The sequence below is a fragment of the Chrysemys picta genome, chromosome 3 (assembly GCF_011386835.1).
Source record: "Chrysemys picta bellii isolate R12L10 chromosome 3, ASM1138683v2, whole genome shotgun sequence".
NCBI lineage: Eukaryota > Metazoa > Chordata > Testudines > Emydidae > Chrysemys > Chrysemys picta.
In genome coordinates, this window is record NC_088793.1 from 178,018,539 (window position 1) to 178,035,191 (window position 16,653).

Sequence of the window (16,653 nt, forward strand, 5' to 3'; positions counted from 1 at the left end):
AGATGTGACATGGTGAGTCAGTATGTAGTTGAACTGTCGTGACAATAATAGGAATTATTTCACAATTCTCACTATATGGGGTGCTAAAAACATGCCCGATATAAAAAGGCACAGGACAGATAAAATTCAACTCCAATATTTTATTTGTGTAATAAATGTAAGCTTTAATTTTTAGCAAGATGTCTTCAAATACAGGGCTTTCTTCAGTTACCAGGTTAATATAAAACTATTAAATGTTACATCTTCATTTAATTTTGATATTTAGAGACAATAAAGACCAAGATTTTGTCCTACATATAATTTTAAAATCCATAAGGCTCTCATATTTTAAATATACCTGAACCATTTATCTAGATAGTATTTTAATAATATTGGCTTTTTTGACTGACCCATAGCACCTGTAATGGTCGGTCTTCAGTTTTTGTTTTGTTTTTAATTTTATAGCCCTAGATCTAGTCCAGACAATGTACTGGAATCACCCATAATTTATCCAACAATAATTCTGTGGGACACTGGTGGTGAACAGTTCTGTTCAGATGAGGAGCATGTTTTAAAAGAAAGGAGTTATTAAATTCACTGTGCAGTGAAATACAATGAAAGGTTTGGGCTATTGGATAATTTCTAAAAGGAACATTTTAAATTGACATAGTATTGTTTATCTAATTTCATCAGATATGGTTTTTCTTTTAGAAGTTTAAAATTTTTAGCTGTTTTTAATCTGGCTTTTTCTTCACTATGTGTAGAACATACCCTGCACTAGAGACATTGACAGAACCTCATCAGCTCACAGCTACTTTAAGCTGCGTAATTGGAGTATCTCGTAGTCTGGTGTCTGGGGGCAAGTGGTTTCCTGAAGGTCCAACACACATGCTACCTCTGTTGATGAGAGCATTGCCTGGTGTGGATCCAAACGACTTCAGTAAATGCATGGTAAGTATATAAATCTCAGATTTTCCTAAAGTATAAAATACAGTCTGCCTATTTAAGATTATTTCGAAGGCTCTTTAATTTTCATCTCCGAGTAAATGGAGCTTATGTTTCCAAAGGATTTTTAGGTCACTCTTCATATTAAGGTTCCATTTATAAAAGATTAATAAATGATTAATAGATGTTATAAACATATTACAGATATGAATAGTGTGTGTACATAGATAACCATCAGTGCATCAGTAAAATGTACAGATTATAAGCAATTTATTGACCTCCATAAAAATATAACAGTTGATTAACCATTTAGTAAATCACCCATAATTAGGGCTCCATGTCTGTCATGGAGGTTGTGGAATTCTGTGACTTTCCGTGACCTCCGTGATTTCTGCAGGTGCCTGATCCCAGTGCTGCCCAAGTAGCTGGCTCCCGGGACAATCATACCAGCCGCTGCTGGAGCGGCTTGCAGTGGGTTGGCTAGCTTATGCTAAAGCCTATGCTGTCATACCTTCATCACTGTTATCACCTGCACTAACTAGATTAAAGATCGGACATTGCCCCTACCTGCATTACAATTGCACCTTAATTTGCCGTGTGGACATATCCTAAGGGTCTGATCTAAAGCTTATTGAAGTAAATGGAAAGGTTCTCACTGCCTTCAGTGGGCATTGGATCAGGTCTTAAATGCCCATATCTTAGGGACTCATGCTGATCAAGTATTTAAATAATGTATACTTGACACCTAATGATGTCACTTTCACATTTGGTGCATCTTTCAATATAGCATACCTATTGTGACAGGGCAAGGCCAGATGGCTATAGTAAAGTAGTGGGAGACGGCTATATTAGGCACAGGCTAAACAAATTCCTGTTACCAGGATAAGCAAATGGCAGCTGCTCCAGGTCAGTTAAGATACCTGGGGCCAATTAAGATCTTTTCAGAAGGCAGGAAGGACAGCTAGGTTTATTGGGACACCTGAAGCCAATCAGGGGCTGGCTGAAACTAGTTAAAAGCCTCCCAGTTAGGTGGACGCATGTGTCAGGAGCTGTAGGAGGAAGCCGTGCTGTTGGAGAAACTGAGCAGTACAAACCATATCAGGCACAAGGAAGGAGGCCCTGAGGTAAGGGTGAAATGGATATTGAGGAATTAGGGGCTGCTCAGGGGAAGTGGCCCAGGGAATTGTACGCGTCCTGTTTCTAAAAAGTCAGTTACCATAGCTGATACTATTAGGTTTCCTGGGCTGGAGCCCGGAGTAGAGGATGGGTCTGGGCTCTCTCCCCCTTCACCCCTGATTAATAACTGAGACTGGGAGACAACAGAGACTGTGCAAGCGAGGGTAGCTTCTTCTCACCTCCCTTGCTGGCTTATGATGAAAATGGCTCAGTAGGCTGTGACCCTTGCCTCTAGAAAAAGAAGGGCTACATGGAGGGTCACAGTGAGCCTCTGAGGCTAGCAAAATCTGCCAGGAAACGCAGGACCCACAGAGACAAGGACAGAGCTTTGTCACACTATGCATATTTTACATTTTAGGTTGGAAGTCTCTCTTCCTTAAAATTCCATAATTGAATTATACAAAATAAGACAATCTTACTGAAAATGGAATTATTTTCTGTACTTGATTTTGGTAGTAACCGGTACAGAAGTTTTCTGCTTTGAATTAAAGATATTAATAAACGTTTCAAAAACAATTTCTCATTTTTTTACAGAAAGTTTGTAAAGGTTTCCTGTAATAATTAATGCCTTAAGCTTTAAATCCCATAGATTGTTTAAAGTCTCATCAGCTTTTAATATATATAATTTGATATATATGCATTGAGACGGATTTGCAACTCCCAACAGATCACATTCCAGTTTATTGCCACGTTTTCTACTCTGGTGCCTTTGGTAGATTGTTCATCTGTGCTGCAAGAGAGAGATGATCTCACAAAGGTAAGAATGCTTCCTAGACATAAAATATAAGCTACAAAGCACTGCTTACTCTCGTAGTACAATAGTGATCTCTCTACAAGAATACAATTTAACGGCCTTCTAGTAAAAGTGTGTTACAAAGAGTCTTAGAGGGGCATCCTGAGAACGTTGCCCTGCATAGTTAAAAACAACATACTTCCTATTAGTAATAGCTTAATATAAGAGAAATAATTTTCAAAATCTTAAATCGTTTCACTGTTTAGGTTTACTGAACTGAGCAATGAAAATTGATCCCTTTTCACTTTTCAGTTATCATACATTAGTACAATATTGCAGTGTTTGGAGATATTTTAAATCCAAACTGTATTTGATACTCAAAAAAAATAAATAAATCATAGCCTTCTGTTAGTATTAGGCTTTATAAAACCACAGGTAGTGCCCCTTTAATGTGTTTACAATAAATCCAACAAAGCATGTAGATGACTGAAGACTTGTTAATGAGCTATCACCTCTCATTTTTAGTCCAAATCTGGCCCAACTTGGTACTGATTAAAATTAATAATTTGACCGTTTGGTAGCCTCTTGGAAAGGAGTTTGAACATTGAGTTCCCACTATTGCCACCTTCACAAATCCAAAAATGGAAACGATTTTCTAGGGGTGTGGAAAAGGCAAGCAAGTGCCTCACTGCTTTTTTTTTTTTGTCAGTTTTGAACTCTTAGGGGAAATCACCCTTTTTGTGCGTGATCATTTCAGTGGTCATCCTAAAATGCACCACATAAACTGGGGGACTTTTCCCATTCACTTCTAGTGGGTAGATGGGGCCCTCAACCAAAACCATCCCATCCCCAGGCATTGATCTCAACTCTTTGCTCTGTCCTCTGCTACCCCCTCCCTCCGCCATCCAGCACCCATGCCTGGAAACAGTTCTCTGCTGTGCTCCCCAGCTTTCCGCTCATCTTTGATTCTGTGTCCGCTCCTCTCCCCACTTAGTGTTGAATAGAGGAGAGGATTGGGGAGGAGCTGCCCTCTGAGCCATCTCCTCGCCCTGTACCACCCTCTGCTGCCCCGCTCCCGCCGCCGCTTCTTTGCTTGCCCCACAGTCTGCTGTTCCCATGCTTGACACAAACAGTATAAGCTGGGGTGCAGATGGATTCAACAAATGTAGCAGCAGCCTCTGTTGGTGGCAGCTGCTGTCCAATACTTGCAGTTTAGTATCTGAGCAGTGGCCCTTTATGACAGTGTTCAGAACTGTACCATCAATTACAGCTCAGGCAGAAATTCTGAGCTGCCAAAGACTTCTCATTCAGAGATGAATTTTAATACCACAAAATCACAGCACTCACGAAAATATAGCAAGAGTTTGCACCCAGAGTTCCTAGTGAACAGATAACATGAAAAAAATCTACCATCACAATTAGCACTAATTGACATCCTTGTTGGAGATAGCAGTGAGGCCAAGGATTTAATGGCCGTGGAGACTGAACTACTTTCACCCTCAGAGGTTAAACCACCAGATTGCAGGGCCAGGCATGCTGGTAGGACAGTATAAAGAAGATTGAACTGTGGCTCCCTACTTGAACTGTAGATCAAACGGACTGCAATACTAAGTTCTTCAGTCTGTCGGTCCAAGTGCTAACCTTACTTAAAAAGTATTTTTTAAAACGTATTAATTTATAGAATAATAAATATATATTTAATTAGGATAGTTAAACGTTCAGTCTTTCTTATTTACATTGGAAAACTGTAGGTGGAGAGAGAATTGTGCTCTGCTACTGCTGAATTTGAAGATTTTGTTCTGCAGTTTATGGACAGGTAAGTGTATAGACTAACTTCAGCATGAAAATCTTAAAAGATTATTTTTTATTCATTTACTAAATATTGATTTTTTCCAATTGTTAGATGTTTTGGACTCATAGAAAGCAGCACACTAGAACAAACTAGAGAGGAGACTGAAACTGAGAAGATGACTCATCTAGAGAGTTTAGTGGAATTAGGTCTCTCTTCCACATTCAGTACAATCCTCACTCAGTGTTCAAAAGAGATATTTAAGGTATGTGGAACTTTTGTACTGAAAAAAGAAAATGTTTACCTTTGGCTCATTTTCAGTTTTGTACAAGGAGGGTTTTGTTCTTTCTATGATAGCAAAGTGCTTGTACATTTGATGAGTCGTCCTCTCTTGATAATGGCCGCACATTTGGACTTCTGATGAGAACCTGGAAAAGAAGAGCTAAATGCTTCATGATGTCTGCTTTGTCAGATACTACAGTGATGTGCTCCAGTACAAAAGTCTTAGCTAAAACTTACTGTAAAGTGTATGTTCTACACTTAATACTCTTACTAACAGATAAAAACACAATAGTAGAGGTCAATTTTTGGTTTGGCAAGGTTCCCCCTTCATCTGCTAGTGGTAACTACTGAAGTCCCAGATACTGCCTTTTCTCCCCAGAGGTTTGAACTTGCTATTACTGTGGCTTCTCTGCCCACCAGTGTTATAAGCAAATCCTTCCCTGAATCTTATAGTAAAAACTCTGGCCTTGTGATATTTAAATTACAGTTCATGTGTGTTTGGACACTTAACATGCAGAAATTAAGCTGCTTCATCAACCATTCATGAAATATTGTAGTGTGTATGGCTTCTTTAGAAGGTTTATATTAAACCAAAGTGTTGTTGCTGTTATAAAGTATTAATCTGTGTATCTTCCAATTGAATGGGTTAATTGTTTCATTATTTGGATAGTGACTAGTCACCCACAAGCTGGACTGCATTTTATCTCACTTGTCCTGCAGATGGGTGACAGAATTAAGCTCTTTTCTTTTAAATGTCATTTAACAAATTGTTTGAGGCTCTTCCCCTTCTATGGGTCCAGCTTGTAGGATGTGAGGAAAAGTAAAGAAGCTTATATATGGGGATGGGAACTAAACCTCCAGTTTGCAAACCTTCTGAAAAGCCAAAGTGGAGGCGGGGAAAGCAGCTGCTCCAGAATTGGCCCAGCACCATTGCCAGGAACTGGCTCCTTTCACCCAATATAGTGACAGGAAAATGTGTGTTTTTGGCCACTAAGTTGTGAGGAGGGAGAGGGAGATAGGTAAGATCCTACCAGGGAGTGGGAAACTTCTCTGAAGAGTTCTATGGCTTACTTGATGAAAGGCTCTTCTTTTTGTCCTCACTGTGTCTCTACGGAAGCATCCGAAAGCTGAACTGGATATTGACTTCCCCTGCTAACCAGCAATAGGTCTTTGATTTCCTCTAGCTGCCTTCATTCCCATGGGGGACCCCCTGAGGAGTATATTTGCCCATATTGAGGGCAGTATCCCAATATGGCATCATCTGGGGCACTACTTATGTTTGGTGTTGTTTTTTTCCTACCCCCAGTGTCATCGGACCCCTGACTTTATTAATGAGAAAATACAACCTTACAAAAAAATCAAACACTTAAAAATATTGCTGTGCTTAATATAAGAGCTTCCTGTATTTGAAGCATTTTCAGTGGTAGCTGAAGTTGTAGCTGTTGCAGCAAAATTTCTTTGCTGTGAGCTTCTGTTGTCTTCTCATGTTGTAACAAAGTAAAAGTTACTTGTGGGAAAATGTTCTGAGACTGTGAAGCTCTTTGCCCCAAACATATTGCCATATTGTAGCATCCTTATCTTCCAACGCACTGAACTTGACATAGGCTGCAGAAGCTTCCTGTAACAAGCCAGCCATGCCATACAAGCAAGGAACCATGCAGGATTTTCTCTCAGTCAATAAGTTGCTGTCTTTTTTTTTTTTTTTTAAATGTGTTCCCCCCTCCCCATTCTTCCTACCCCCCCCCCCCACTCTCTACAAAACATCTATAACTAAAGCTAATTGAATGGGTGACCTCTCCATATTAAACTTTCAAGCATTCTGAGTATTTAAAAAAAAGAACAGGAGTACTTGTGGCACCTTAGAGACTAACAAATTTATTAGCGCATAAGCTTTCGTGGACTACAGCCCACTTCTTCGGATGCATATAGAATGGAACATATATTGAGGAGATATATATACACGGCTGCTACTTAGAGACTAACAAATTTAGGGAGTTGTCTTACCAACTCTGAGAGGCCAATTAAGTAAGAGAAAAAAAACTTTTGAAGTGATAATCAAGCTAGCCCAGTAAAGACAGGTTGATAAGAAGTGTGAGAATACTTACAAGGGGAGATAGATTCAATGTTTGTAATGGCCCAGCCATTCCCAGTCCTTATTCAATCCTTTGTTGATTGTGTCTAGTTTGCATATCAATTCCAGCTCAGCAGTCTCTCGTTGGAGTCTGTTTTTGAAGTTTTTCTGTTGTAATATAGCCACTCGCAGGTCTGTCACTGAATGACCAGACAGGTTAAAGTGTTCTCCCACTGGTTTTTGAGTATTATGATTCCTGATGTCAGATTTGTGTCCATTAATGCTTTTGCGTAGAGACTGTCCGGTTTGGCCAATGTACATGGCAGAGGGACATTGCTGGCACATGATGGCATATATCACATTGGTAGATGTGCAGGTGAACGAGCCCCTGATGGTATGGCTGATGTGATTAGGTCCTATGATGATGTCACTTGAATAGATATGTGGACAGAGTTGGCATCGGGGTTTGTTACAAGGATAGGTTCCTGGGTTAGTGGTTTTGTTCAGTGATGTGCGTTTGCTGGTGAGTATTTGCTTTAGGTTGGGGGGGTTGTCTGTAAGCGAGGACAGGTCTGTCTCCCAAGATGTGAGAGTAAAGGACCCCCCAACCTAAAGCAAATACTCACACTTTAACCTGTCTGGTCATTCAGTGACAGACCTGCGAGTGGCTATATTACAACAGAAAAACTTCAAAAACAGACTCCAAGGAGAGACTGCTGAGCTGGAATTGATATGCAAACTAGACAACTCCCACCTGTTCATGCTCTCTGTATGTGTGTATATATATCTCCTCAATATATGTTCCATTCTATATGCATCCGAAGAAGTGGGCTGTAGTCCACGAAAGCTTATGCTCTAATAAATTTCAGAGTAGCAGCCGTGTTAGTCTGTATCCGCAAAAAGAAAGGAGTACTTGTGGCACCTTAGATAAATGTGTTAGTCTCTAAGGTGCCACAAGTACTCCTGTTCTTCTTTTTTCTAATAAATTTGTTAGTCTCTAAGGTGCCACAAGTACTCCTGTTCTTTTTGCGGATACAGACTAACACGGCTGCTACTCTGAAACCTGAGTATTTAAAATGATTCTGCAGAATATCTATTTCTGACTTTCCAGGTCCATGTTTCTTCTGCTTTTATTTGACATGCACTTTTGACAGTAACATTTTACAGAATAACGATGAGGACACGATTTGCTGCACACATGCATCGACTCTATTCATATGTGCAGTACTGCAATGCATTGCTCTGTTCAAAAGATGGTTGATGAGATAAATTATTTTCCTCTTCTGTATTCCACTTAGGTTGCCTTGGAAAAAGTTTTTAACTTTGCTGTTTCAAATATATTTGAGACAAGAGTTGCTGGTCGGATGGTTGCTGACATGTGCCGGGCTGCAGTAAAAGTGAGAAAGAGAGCACTTTTATTTCACTGGGAGTTTAATTTACATACAAGACTATTACTACTTATTGAACCTGCATTACTTTTGTGGAAAACTTTAAATGTGATTGGAAATTTAGGTTTTTCTTACAATCTATCTCTAATTATCCTGCTTAAAATCTGATAGTTGTAATGGGATGAAAATGTAACAGGTTAATTAGTATGTGAGTATAATTTAAAATCCATAGGACTGCAAGATGAGATGCAGTTTGTATTACACTTCAAATATACCATTGTGTTTGCTGAGAATTAAAAGTATGGAATCAAACTCCAACCATCAAAAAGTTTTAGGTTGAATAACAGCCAGAGCTGAGTAAGGTCCTGTTCTTATTTCTTTACTTTTCTGTTGTAAATAATGTTGTGAGATGATGCTGATTATGCTTCATGTTTATCACCGTAAGATCTTCTTGTTTAAATTGATTACTTGTGACAATGTTTTCAGTGCTGCCCTGAGGAATCTCTGAAGCTCTTTGTGCCCCATTGCTGCAGTGTTATAACTCATCTTACCATCAGTAAGTTCAGAAGATTTCAAATTGTATTCCACTAGCCTCCTACAGGATGGAGTATTGCTGATTTAAAACGTAGAATTGGTATTTTAAAATCAGCAGCTACTCTTTGGAGAATATTCTGTTTTCTTTTATAAATTAAAGTCATCTGACAGACAGGGAAAGGATAAATGGGAAGAGAGTGCTTTTATTAGGATGTGTGTAGAAAGATTCTGTTTGTAAACAAATTCTAAAGAAATGTGGTTTCCAAAAGTCATTTCAAGAGATAAATATTAACAAACGTTTTGTCTGCTGTGTTTAATAAAAGCACTTATAAGAATAGGCTTGACTCTGATTCCTGAGTTAGTATTAAATAAATGCATTTACTTCTTGACAATCACACTGACTGCATTGGCATCTGGTGGGTGGGAATTAAATATGAATTTGAAGGTTGGGGCAGGTTAAACATTCATAAATGTAAAACTCTGGATGTGAATTGCTGAGCTGATTTGTAATACTCAAGTAGATTTAACTTTTGAAATTGGCAAACCTTCAGATATGAACATTTAGCTACCATATAGTAACAGTAGTGCTTAACACTTTTGCTCTTTAGATGATGATGTCTTGCATGATGAAGAGCTAGATAAGGAGCTACTTTGGAACCTTCAGCTTTTGTCAGAGGTATTGCAAAGAATGTTAAAATTTAAATTCTGGTTGTCTCTTTGCATGTCTGTTCCATCGTTGGCTCAACTTTAGTGCCATTGGGGGGGAAAAAAGCAGTTCATTTTTGCTATTGCACTATTATGCTTAACGTTTATATGTAATATTACATATAGTCTTTGTCCTAAAGACTGCAAAATTAAGCAAGAGTGGGTAATAGATGATCTACATTACAGAAAATGAATGTCTTAGTTATATGGGAAATAAATTTCAAGTCTTTGGTTCTAGTACCAGTAATGGACAGGGGATGAAACTGTGCAAGAGAAGATATATATTTTAAAATGAAACTTGAAAAGATCCACTGGTGAAGGTAGAAATGTTGCACATGATGGAGGTTGGACAGCACTGGGACTTGGGGAGGCCATAGAGTCAGGAGTTGCTGTTACAGTAGTCAAGTTGATATTGTTTCATGTAGCAGCAGAAGTGGGTGTTTCTATACAAATTTAATGGAGCACCACTTTGAGAGAGTTTTATACCAGGTACTGGGGACTTGTGTTTAGCTTTATTATCCTGTGCTACAGCTCTTGAACTTTATTGGTTATGTTTACTTCTAAACGTTTCTACCATTTTATTAGATCACTCGAGTGGATGGAAAGAAGTTGCTGCCATACAGGGAGCAGCTTGTGAAGATTCTGCAGCGAACCCTACATTTAACCTGTAAGCAGGGTTACATTCTGTCTTGTAACCTACTGCACCATCTTCTTCGTTCTACTACACTTATCTACCCCACAGAATACTGCAGTGTGCCAGGTGGCTTTGACAAGCCTCTTTCTGAATACTTTCCTATCAAGGCAAGGATTTTCATTTATTTAGGATTAGAGGATTTGACAGCCTTTTTAAAAAAATGCTACTCTATTTTATTTGTTTTTATTTCAAGATTTATCAATACAGTGACTATGGAAAGTGTAATTGAAAGATGCTTTAAACTTTGAAACCTGCATTGCAAATTAGTAGCTATATTAACTGAAATAATCTTATGCTAGTAGCTGAAAAGATTAATGCTAAATATTATGTTGAATAGCTTAATGACATGGAGCACACTTAGTATTGCTGATGTTCACACTATTATATTTAAATAGTGTAAAACAAAGCAGATGATCATAGTTTTGTATTATGCCTAAATGTAGCAATTTATGATGAGCTGACTTAAGACCTGACAATCATGAGATACAGTGGTACAAATTGCTCTTAGCTTTAAAGTTGAGCAGCAAAGTTTTGGATTCCTCAACACTCCACCAGCCCTCCCTTTTTTTCCCTTTCTTTAACATAAAAAGTCTAGACCAGAAAATATTAACATATTTGATATTGTCTCCCAAAGCATCATTACCTCACCTCCATATCTGATGAGTCAGACTTATAGCTCTTCCTGGTTCCTCTTCCCCACATATGGGACGTATGATTTCATGAACAGTGGAAAATGTATGCAAAATAAGTAAATATGAACATGTTTTTTTTAAACCTGATTTTCCACTGCCTTGCCCTTTGTTTAGTCATTTATACCAGTTGAAAGTGGTTGGGAAACAAGACCATTTTATAAAAGGATCACAAAAGAGAAATAATAGACAAATATTTGAGGAGCGATATTTAAAGAAAAATAATCAGAATAAAAAATGTACAGTGAAATTGCACTGTCACATTTAAAATTCAGTTAAAATATAAATAGATGCAGCAATAGTAACAAAACATTAAATTGCAACTTGAATATTTTGCTGGCCTTTGGTTTTTATTTTCTTTGCGTTGACATACTAATATACAACAATGCGCAAGTTGTCAGCTGGTTATCAGGTTATTAAGGGAGCCTTTTCTAGCAATAAAATTACATTTTACTTAATCAGATTGTCTTCTGAAAAACTCAGAAATTGTAGTGGATGTCATCTTCATTGGTGGAAGCTAGTGCAGTTTTGTTGTATATATTTGTATAAAAATCAAGTCATGTAGCTTTCTACCACTTGTTACTTCCATTATAAGCATGCCTCAAAAAAAATATATACCTGTTATTCTGAATACTTGTCCTGAAACTGAGGAGAAAACCCAGTATTTCAGAGTTAGTTATGCATACCACATGCTTTCTAAACAGACACTTTATTCCAACTGCTAATTGTCATAAAAATCTATCATATGATTCTTATAATATTTGTTTCTGTGTTAACTTGTCATTCTACAAAGTAATATCTATGGAAGACTTGGATATTTTTCCAAAGATTGACAAGTAACAGCAAGCTCTTTTTTACAAATGGACAATACCTGTCATCTTAACTTTCCTCTTTACTGATTGTTTCTGAGGTTAACCAAACTAAAAGCTTTAGAAGCAATATGGTAAGATTATATTCTTAACTAACTGCATGAAGATAGGCAAGAACTGGAGATGAAGAGGGTGTTTGTGAAGAGTTGCCAAGGATATGACAGTTAGTTGATTTAGAGCTCTTGTCATCATAAGCAGATATCAGCAGGTGTCTGTGAATTTGGAGGAAAGACAGGTGTTTACGTACATTGATTCTGTACCATGTCTGAACTCTGTCTAGAAATCACAAAATAACGGGTCCCTTCCTATCTCAGGTATGAGTTGCTGCAACACAAAGCTCTTCTAATCTGCTGAGTCATCCCAAAATGTGTTAATGCAAAACTTAACTGCAGAACTATCCTCCAAATCTGAGTAGCAAACTCCTGAGCCTTTTGAGGGTTTTTATCTTGATTTTCAGCTGACACTGGTTTCTTTATTAAACATACATACCCGTTCTGACCTAAAAGTAATTATAATATAATATGATGGCTATTTGCTCTATGTGCAATAAGATGAGATTCCCCTGTGGACATGTCCACATTGCATTTGGGACCCTTGTTGGAATGTCTTGGTCAAGAGGTCAGACACTAAATGAGCATATAGCCTGAAATAACCGCTTGTTCCTAACGGTGGTTTCTCCAGAAAAATATTGAGCTGAATATGAGGAATCTTGTGCTGTCATTGTCTGTTGTGCATCTCTTCTGTAGGTAGAGAACTTAAGTTTTAGTTTGTCAGGGGCTGTATTTATACAGCGCCTACCACAGTGGGGACCTAATCCATGACTGGGGCTCTTGGGTTCTACAAAATCTCTCTCAAGTCACACTAGCTGGCAGCTGTCCTTCTTTTATGTTAACATAACTGTCACTTATTTGCATTTGATAACTTTCTTGGCTAAAATCTGGGTAATTAGAATGGGTGACCTCAGATTACCTTAATTTCTCCAAACTGGACACAACATTACTGCACCACAGGGGAATTCAAATAATCTTTGTAAATTATTAGACTGAATTTTGATGATCTGGGATGGGAATGTCAAACTTTAAATTTGTTTTTTATAATAAATGAGTATACCGAATTTCAGGATTGTTTTAAAAGAGTGAGTGATTGAAAACTGATAAAATAGGCTAATCTTTTGGTGACCTCTGATGGAAAGATCAAAAATCAGTTAGAATTTGGGGTATTTTGTATATCTGAGACCTAGAATTGAATGACTGTGTCAAATGGCAACAATTTACTTCAGTGAGAACATCAGAATTGTCAATGAGTTATTCCTTGCAAGCATATCTTTTATATTTTAGCTATTTGTTGCAGATTTCATATTGTTCTTGGATTGCCAACTATATTTGAGTATAAATTTAACTCCTTGAACTGGCAGTTATTTTTACTTATGGGTAGTCTTATATTTAGAAGTTATGTTATTCACATCTTTTAAGTTTTTAATGAATCTTTGCTTCACATTTTACTAAGGGGAAATGGCTTTTTGTTTTTGTTCTTGTAGGACTGGGGTAAACCAGGTGACTTGTGGAACCTGAATATCCAATGGCATGTTCCTTCGTCTAAGGAAATAACCTTTGCCTATTACTTACTGGATTCTTTTCTTCAGCCGGAGCTCACCAAGCTAGAGCACTATGCAAATGGAAAACAAGAAATGTCCAGGTCAGTAGTTTCATGTGCGATACACTAAGTGACTCTATCCATATATATTAGTAGCTGCAATTTGCATTGCTTATGTTCATAGGCTAGCATCTATTGCATAGGCTACTTCTGGGGAAATTCTGCACCAAAATATTAAAAATTCCGCACACAATATTTTAAAATTCTGCAAAATTCTGCCTATTTTATTGGTCAAAATAATACCATATAATCACACCAGTTTCAATTATTTTGGTAATTTATTTCAAAATACTGGTCAGCAAGCATGTCTGTAATAGTACAGATAACAAAAAAGATTCAGGAAAGTTTTTTGACAAATAAATTCCTTACTAGGCATATTAAGACAGCACTTTGAGTAATTCATTTAAACTACAATACAGAACCATATTTCCCACACCCCTCAGAAGCAGTGCAAAGGCTTGGGGGAGCCAGGGGTAATGGAGGAGTTGAGGGAGAGGGAAGGAGCCTGGGAGTGAACCTGGAGGGTTGTTAGGTATGGGTGGGAGAAGAATGGAACAGGTTTGGGGAGGGAGAGGGATTGTTAGGGAGCTTTCCCCATGCAGATCCTGGCTGACCCTTAGCCTCTCCCATTCAGTCAGTTACATCTGCCCCTGTTCCCATGGGTCCCATGTCCTTGCACCCCTAGTCCCCATGTGTCCCTCCACCCCCACTCAGACACCCACTTCCCATCCCCATGTGGCCCTGCACCCCCTCAGCCATCTCCCTTCCCCCATGTGGCCCTGCAACCCCCCCCCCATCCCGATGTCCCCCCTGGTGGCCCTGTACCTCCATTCAGCCCCTGCCCCTTTCTGTCCTCCTACACTAGCCCTTATGAACCCCTGTTTGTGACTCCGAAAGCTCCATCTTCCGTATGCTGTCTCCCCATATCCCCCGTCTCCTGACCTGGCCTGACAGATGCTGTGAAGAAGGCAGTGCAGGCTCTTTCTCTTCCCTATGGTAGCTGGGGCTGGCTGGGAGTGGCTGCTCTGTTTTAGCGCCATAGCGCCCTCTGGTGAGCAAAAGGCGTAACTCCAGCAACTTTCCAGCAGAAGCTATTTTCTGCAGAAAAAAATAAAAATATGTGCAGCACATGAATTATGCATGTGTGCAGTGGTGCAGAATTTCCCCAGGAGTAATAGGCACTGTAAACATTTAAAAAATAATAAAATAAAGGATAGTGAAACACCTTGGTGATGCTTTGCCATGTGACTTCCTGAAATATTTTTCCTGAGATCTGTAAAGCATCTGTAAATTCTGAAAACTCTGGGCATTTTGTGGATGCCCCTTGCTTTAAATATGTGACAGATTCTTTTGAACTATGGTCAGAAACATCACAGTGTAAAAGTCCTTGAATATAGGGGTCTTTGTATCAAATTAAGCTTCTTCCTAAAAGACTAAAGTACATGGACATGTAGTTTTATAACTCATAGGTAGTATTCTCTGATTAAGGTAAGCACTAAGTTTTTAGTGGTGTCCTTCAGGAAGACAGACATGTGGGGTCCCTCCAGCTCTCTGTCTCTGTGAGCAGACTCCCACATTTTCATATATCTATGACAACCATTGGCTGCCTCTTACCTGCTCCTTTCAGTCATCTCTCTACAGAACTCCAGCCAAAAATATATTTTAAAAAGGAGCTAACCAGAGTGCGGAACTAGTATGGGATTTACAAGCCATTTCTCTGGTTATATATCCCCTGTGTCTGCCTTTTGTATTTATATTTTAAGCTTTTCAGGGCAGGGACCATCTCTGAATCTGTTTATATAGTGTGTGGCATGATGAGACCTCTGTCTTGGTCAGGGTATATAGTTGTTCTCACAATATTAAAATAATAAATATTGAGGGGGAAAAAAGCAGTAGCAGGGAAATAAATTCAAGAGCTTGAACTAGAAAATGAGAGGAAAACAGGGCAACAGACCCAATAGAGGCCATTAGTGGTATTGCGGTTGGCTGATAGGTAAGGGTTAGGGATGGATCCTGGATGAGTGCTGTATACCCAGGTACAGAGATGTTTGAAATTTGTTACTGCTTGAGTTCCTTTTTCTCCCAAAGTTGCCAACTCCAATAGTTTGACTCCATCGTCCAAGAACTAGAAATCACATTTTTTGTGGATATTTGTCCTGGAAATAAAAGCACATTTTTAGCAGTTTATGCTTAAGCGATATACAAAAATCAGTGAGGAGGTATTCTATCTTAGTTAATTTCCTTAATATAAATATTTCCCGGCACTTTATAATGAAGTCATACAGGTGAAGATGAATAAAAAGTTCAAATGTAGACATCCTTAATGTTTTTAAACACTGATTCTTCACATTTAATGCATAATAGCTAAGGATTTTGTAATCAAGGAGCACTTCCCCCCCCAAAAATTAGTTAGGAATTCAAAAAACAGTGCCAGAAATTATTTTAAAATGTATAAACTGCTCATCACAAGCCTTTTTAATAAAAGGACAGAGGACTAACTTTGTAACTAATGTAAATTTTTAGTGTAATACGCAGGTCCCCTATATGATGGAAGCGTTCTAAGTTTTGATTTTAGGAGGCCACTCATTACCAATAGTTAGGAAAAAATTATTTTGTTCTTCAAAATCTACAGTAGCACAGAGATATAAAAACATTAACACTGTTAAAAAAATCTTCCTGGGAAAATGATCCCCTTCACAATAGAACATTTTATGTACTGAAGAAAACTTTCATTCACTGACTCCTGTTCACTGTGTGGTGAATTCCCCACTCTCTTTCTTCCCCACCCCCCCCCACCCCCCCCCATTCCCAATAAACACACACACACACACACACACACACACACACACACACACACACACACACACACACACACACACACACACACACACAAATAGAAATGTGAGTTTCAGTACCGACTTTGAATATAGGACCAGATAACATTTTCAGATAATATTTGGGGTTTGGAAAAATCAGCATTATCTGTGCATTAAATTAAAATCTTCATCTTGTGCTGCAGATGATTTCCCTCACTATTTCAGGATGAAGCAACAGAGGATCCTGTGGCACCTTTAAGACTAACAGAAGTATTGGGAGCATAAGCTTTCATGGGTAAGAACCTCACTTCTTCAGATGCAAGAACCTCA

General features: G+C 38.5%; 1 protein-coding gene across 2 annotated transcripts in view; it reads left to right on the forward strand.

Annotated features, from left to right (window-relative positions):
• PSME4 (proteasome activator subunit 4) overlaps positions 1-16,653 on the forward strand; it is a 222,208-nt gene that overhangs the window by 77,996 nt on the left and 127,559 nt on the right. For both annotated transcript variants that reach the window (XM_005307349.5, XM_005307350.5), the window contains 9 exons: positions 744-930; positions 2,768-2,857; positions 4,585-4,649; positions 4,737-4,887; positions 8,274-8,372; positions 8,850-8,919; positions 9,506-9,573; positions 10,188-10,403; positions 13,392-13,549. In XM_005307349.5, the coding sequence (XP_005307406.2) occupies positions 744-930; positions 2,768-2,857; positions 4,585-4,649; positions 4,737-4,887; positions 8,274-8,372; positions 8,850-8,919; positions 9,506-9,573; positions 10,188-10,403; positions 13,392-13,549 (1,104 nt within the window). The remainder of the gene's footprint in view (positions 1-743; positions 931-2,767; positions 2,858-4,584; positions 4,650-4,736; positions 4,888-8,273; positions 8,373-8,849; positions 8,920-9,505; positions 9,574-10,187; positions 10,404-13,391; positions 13,550-16,653) is intronic.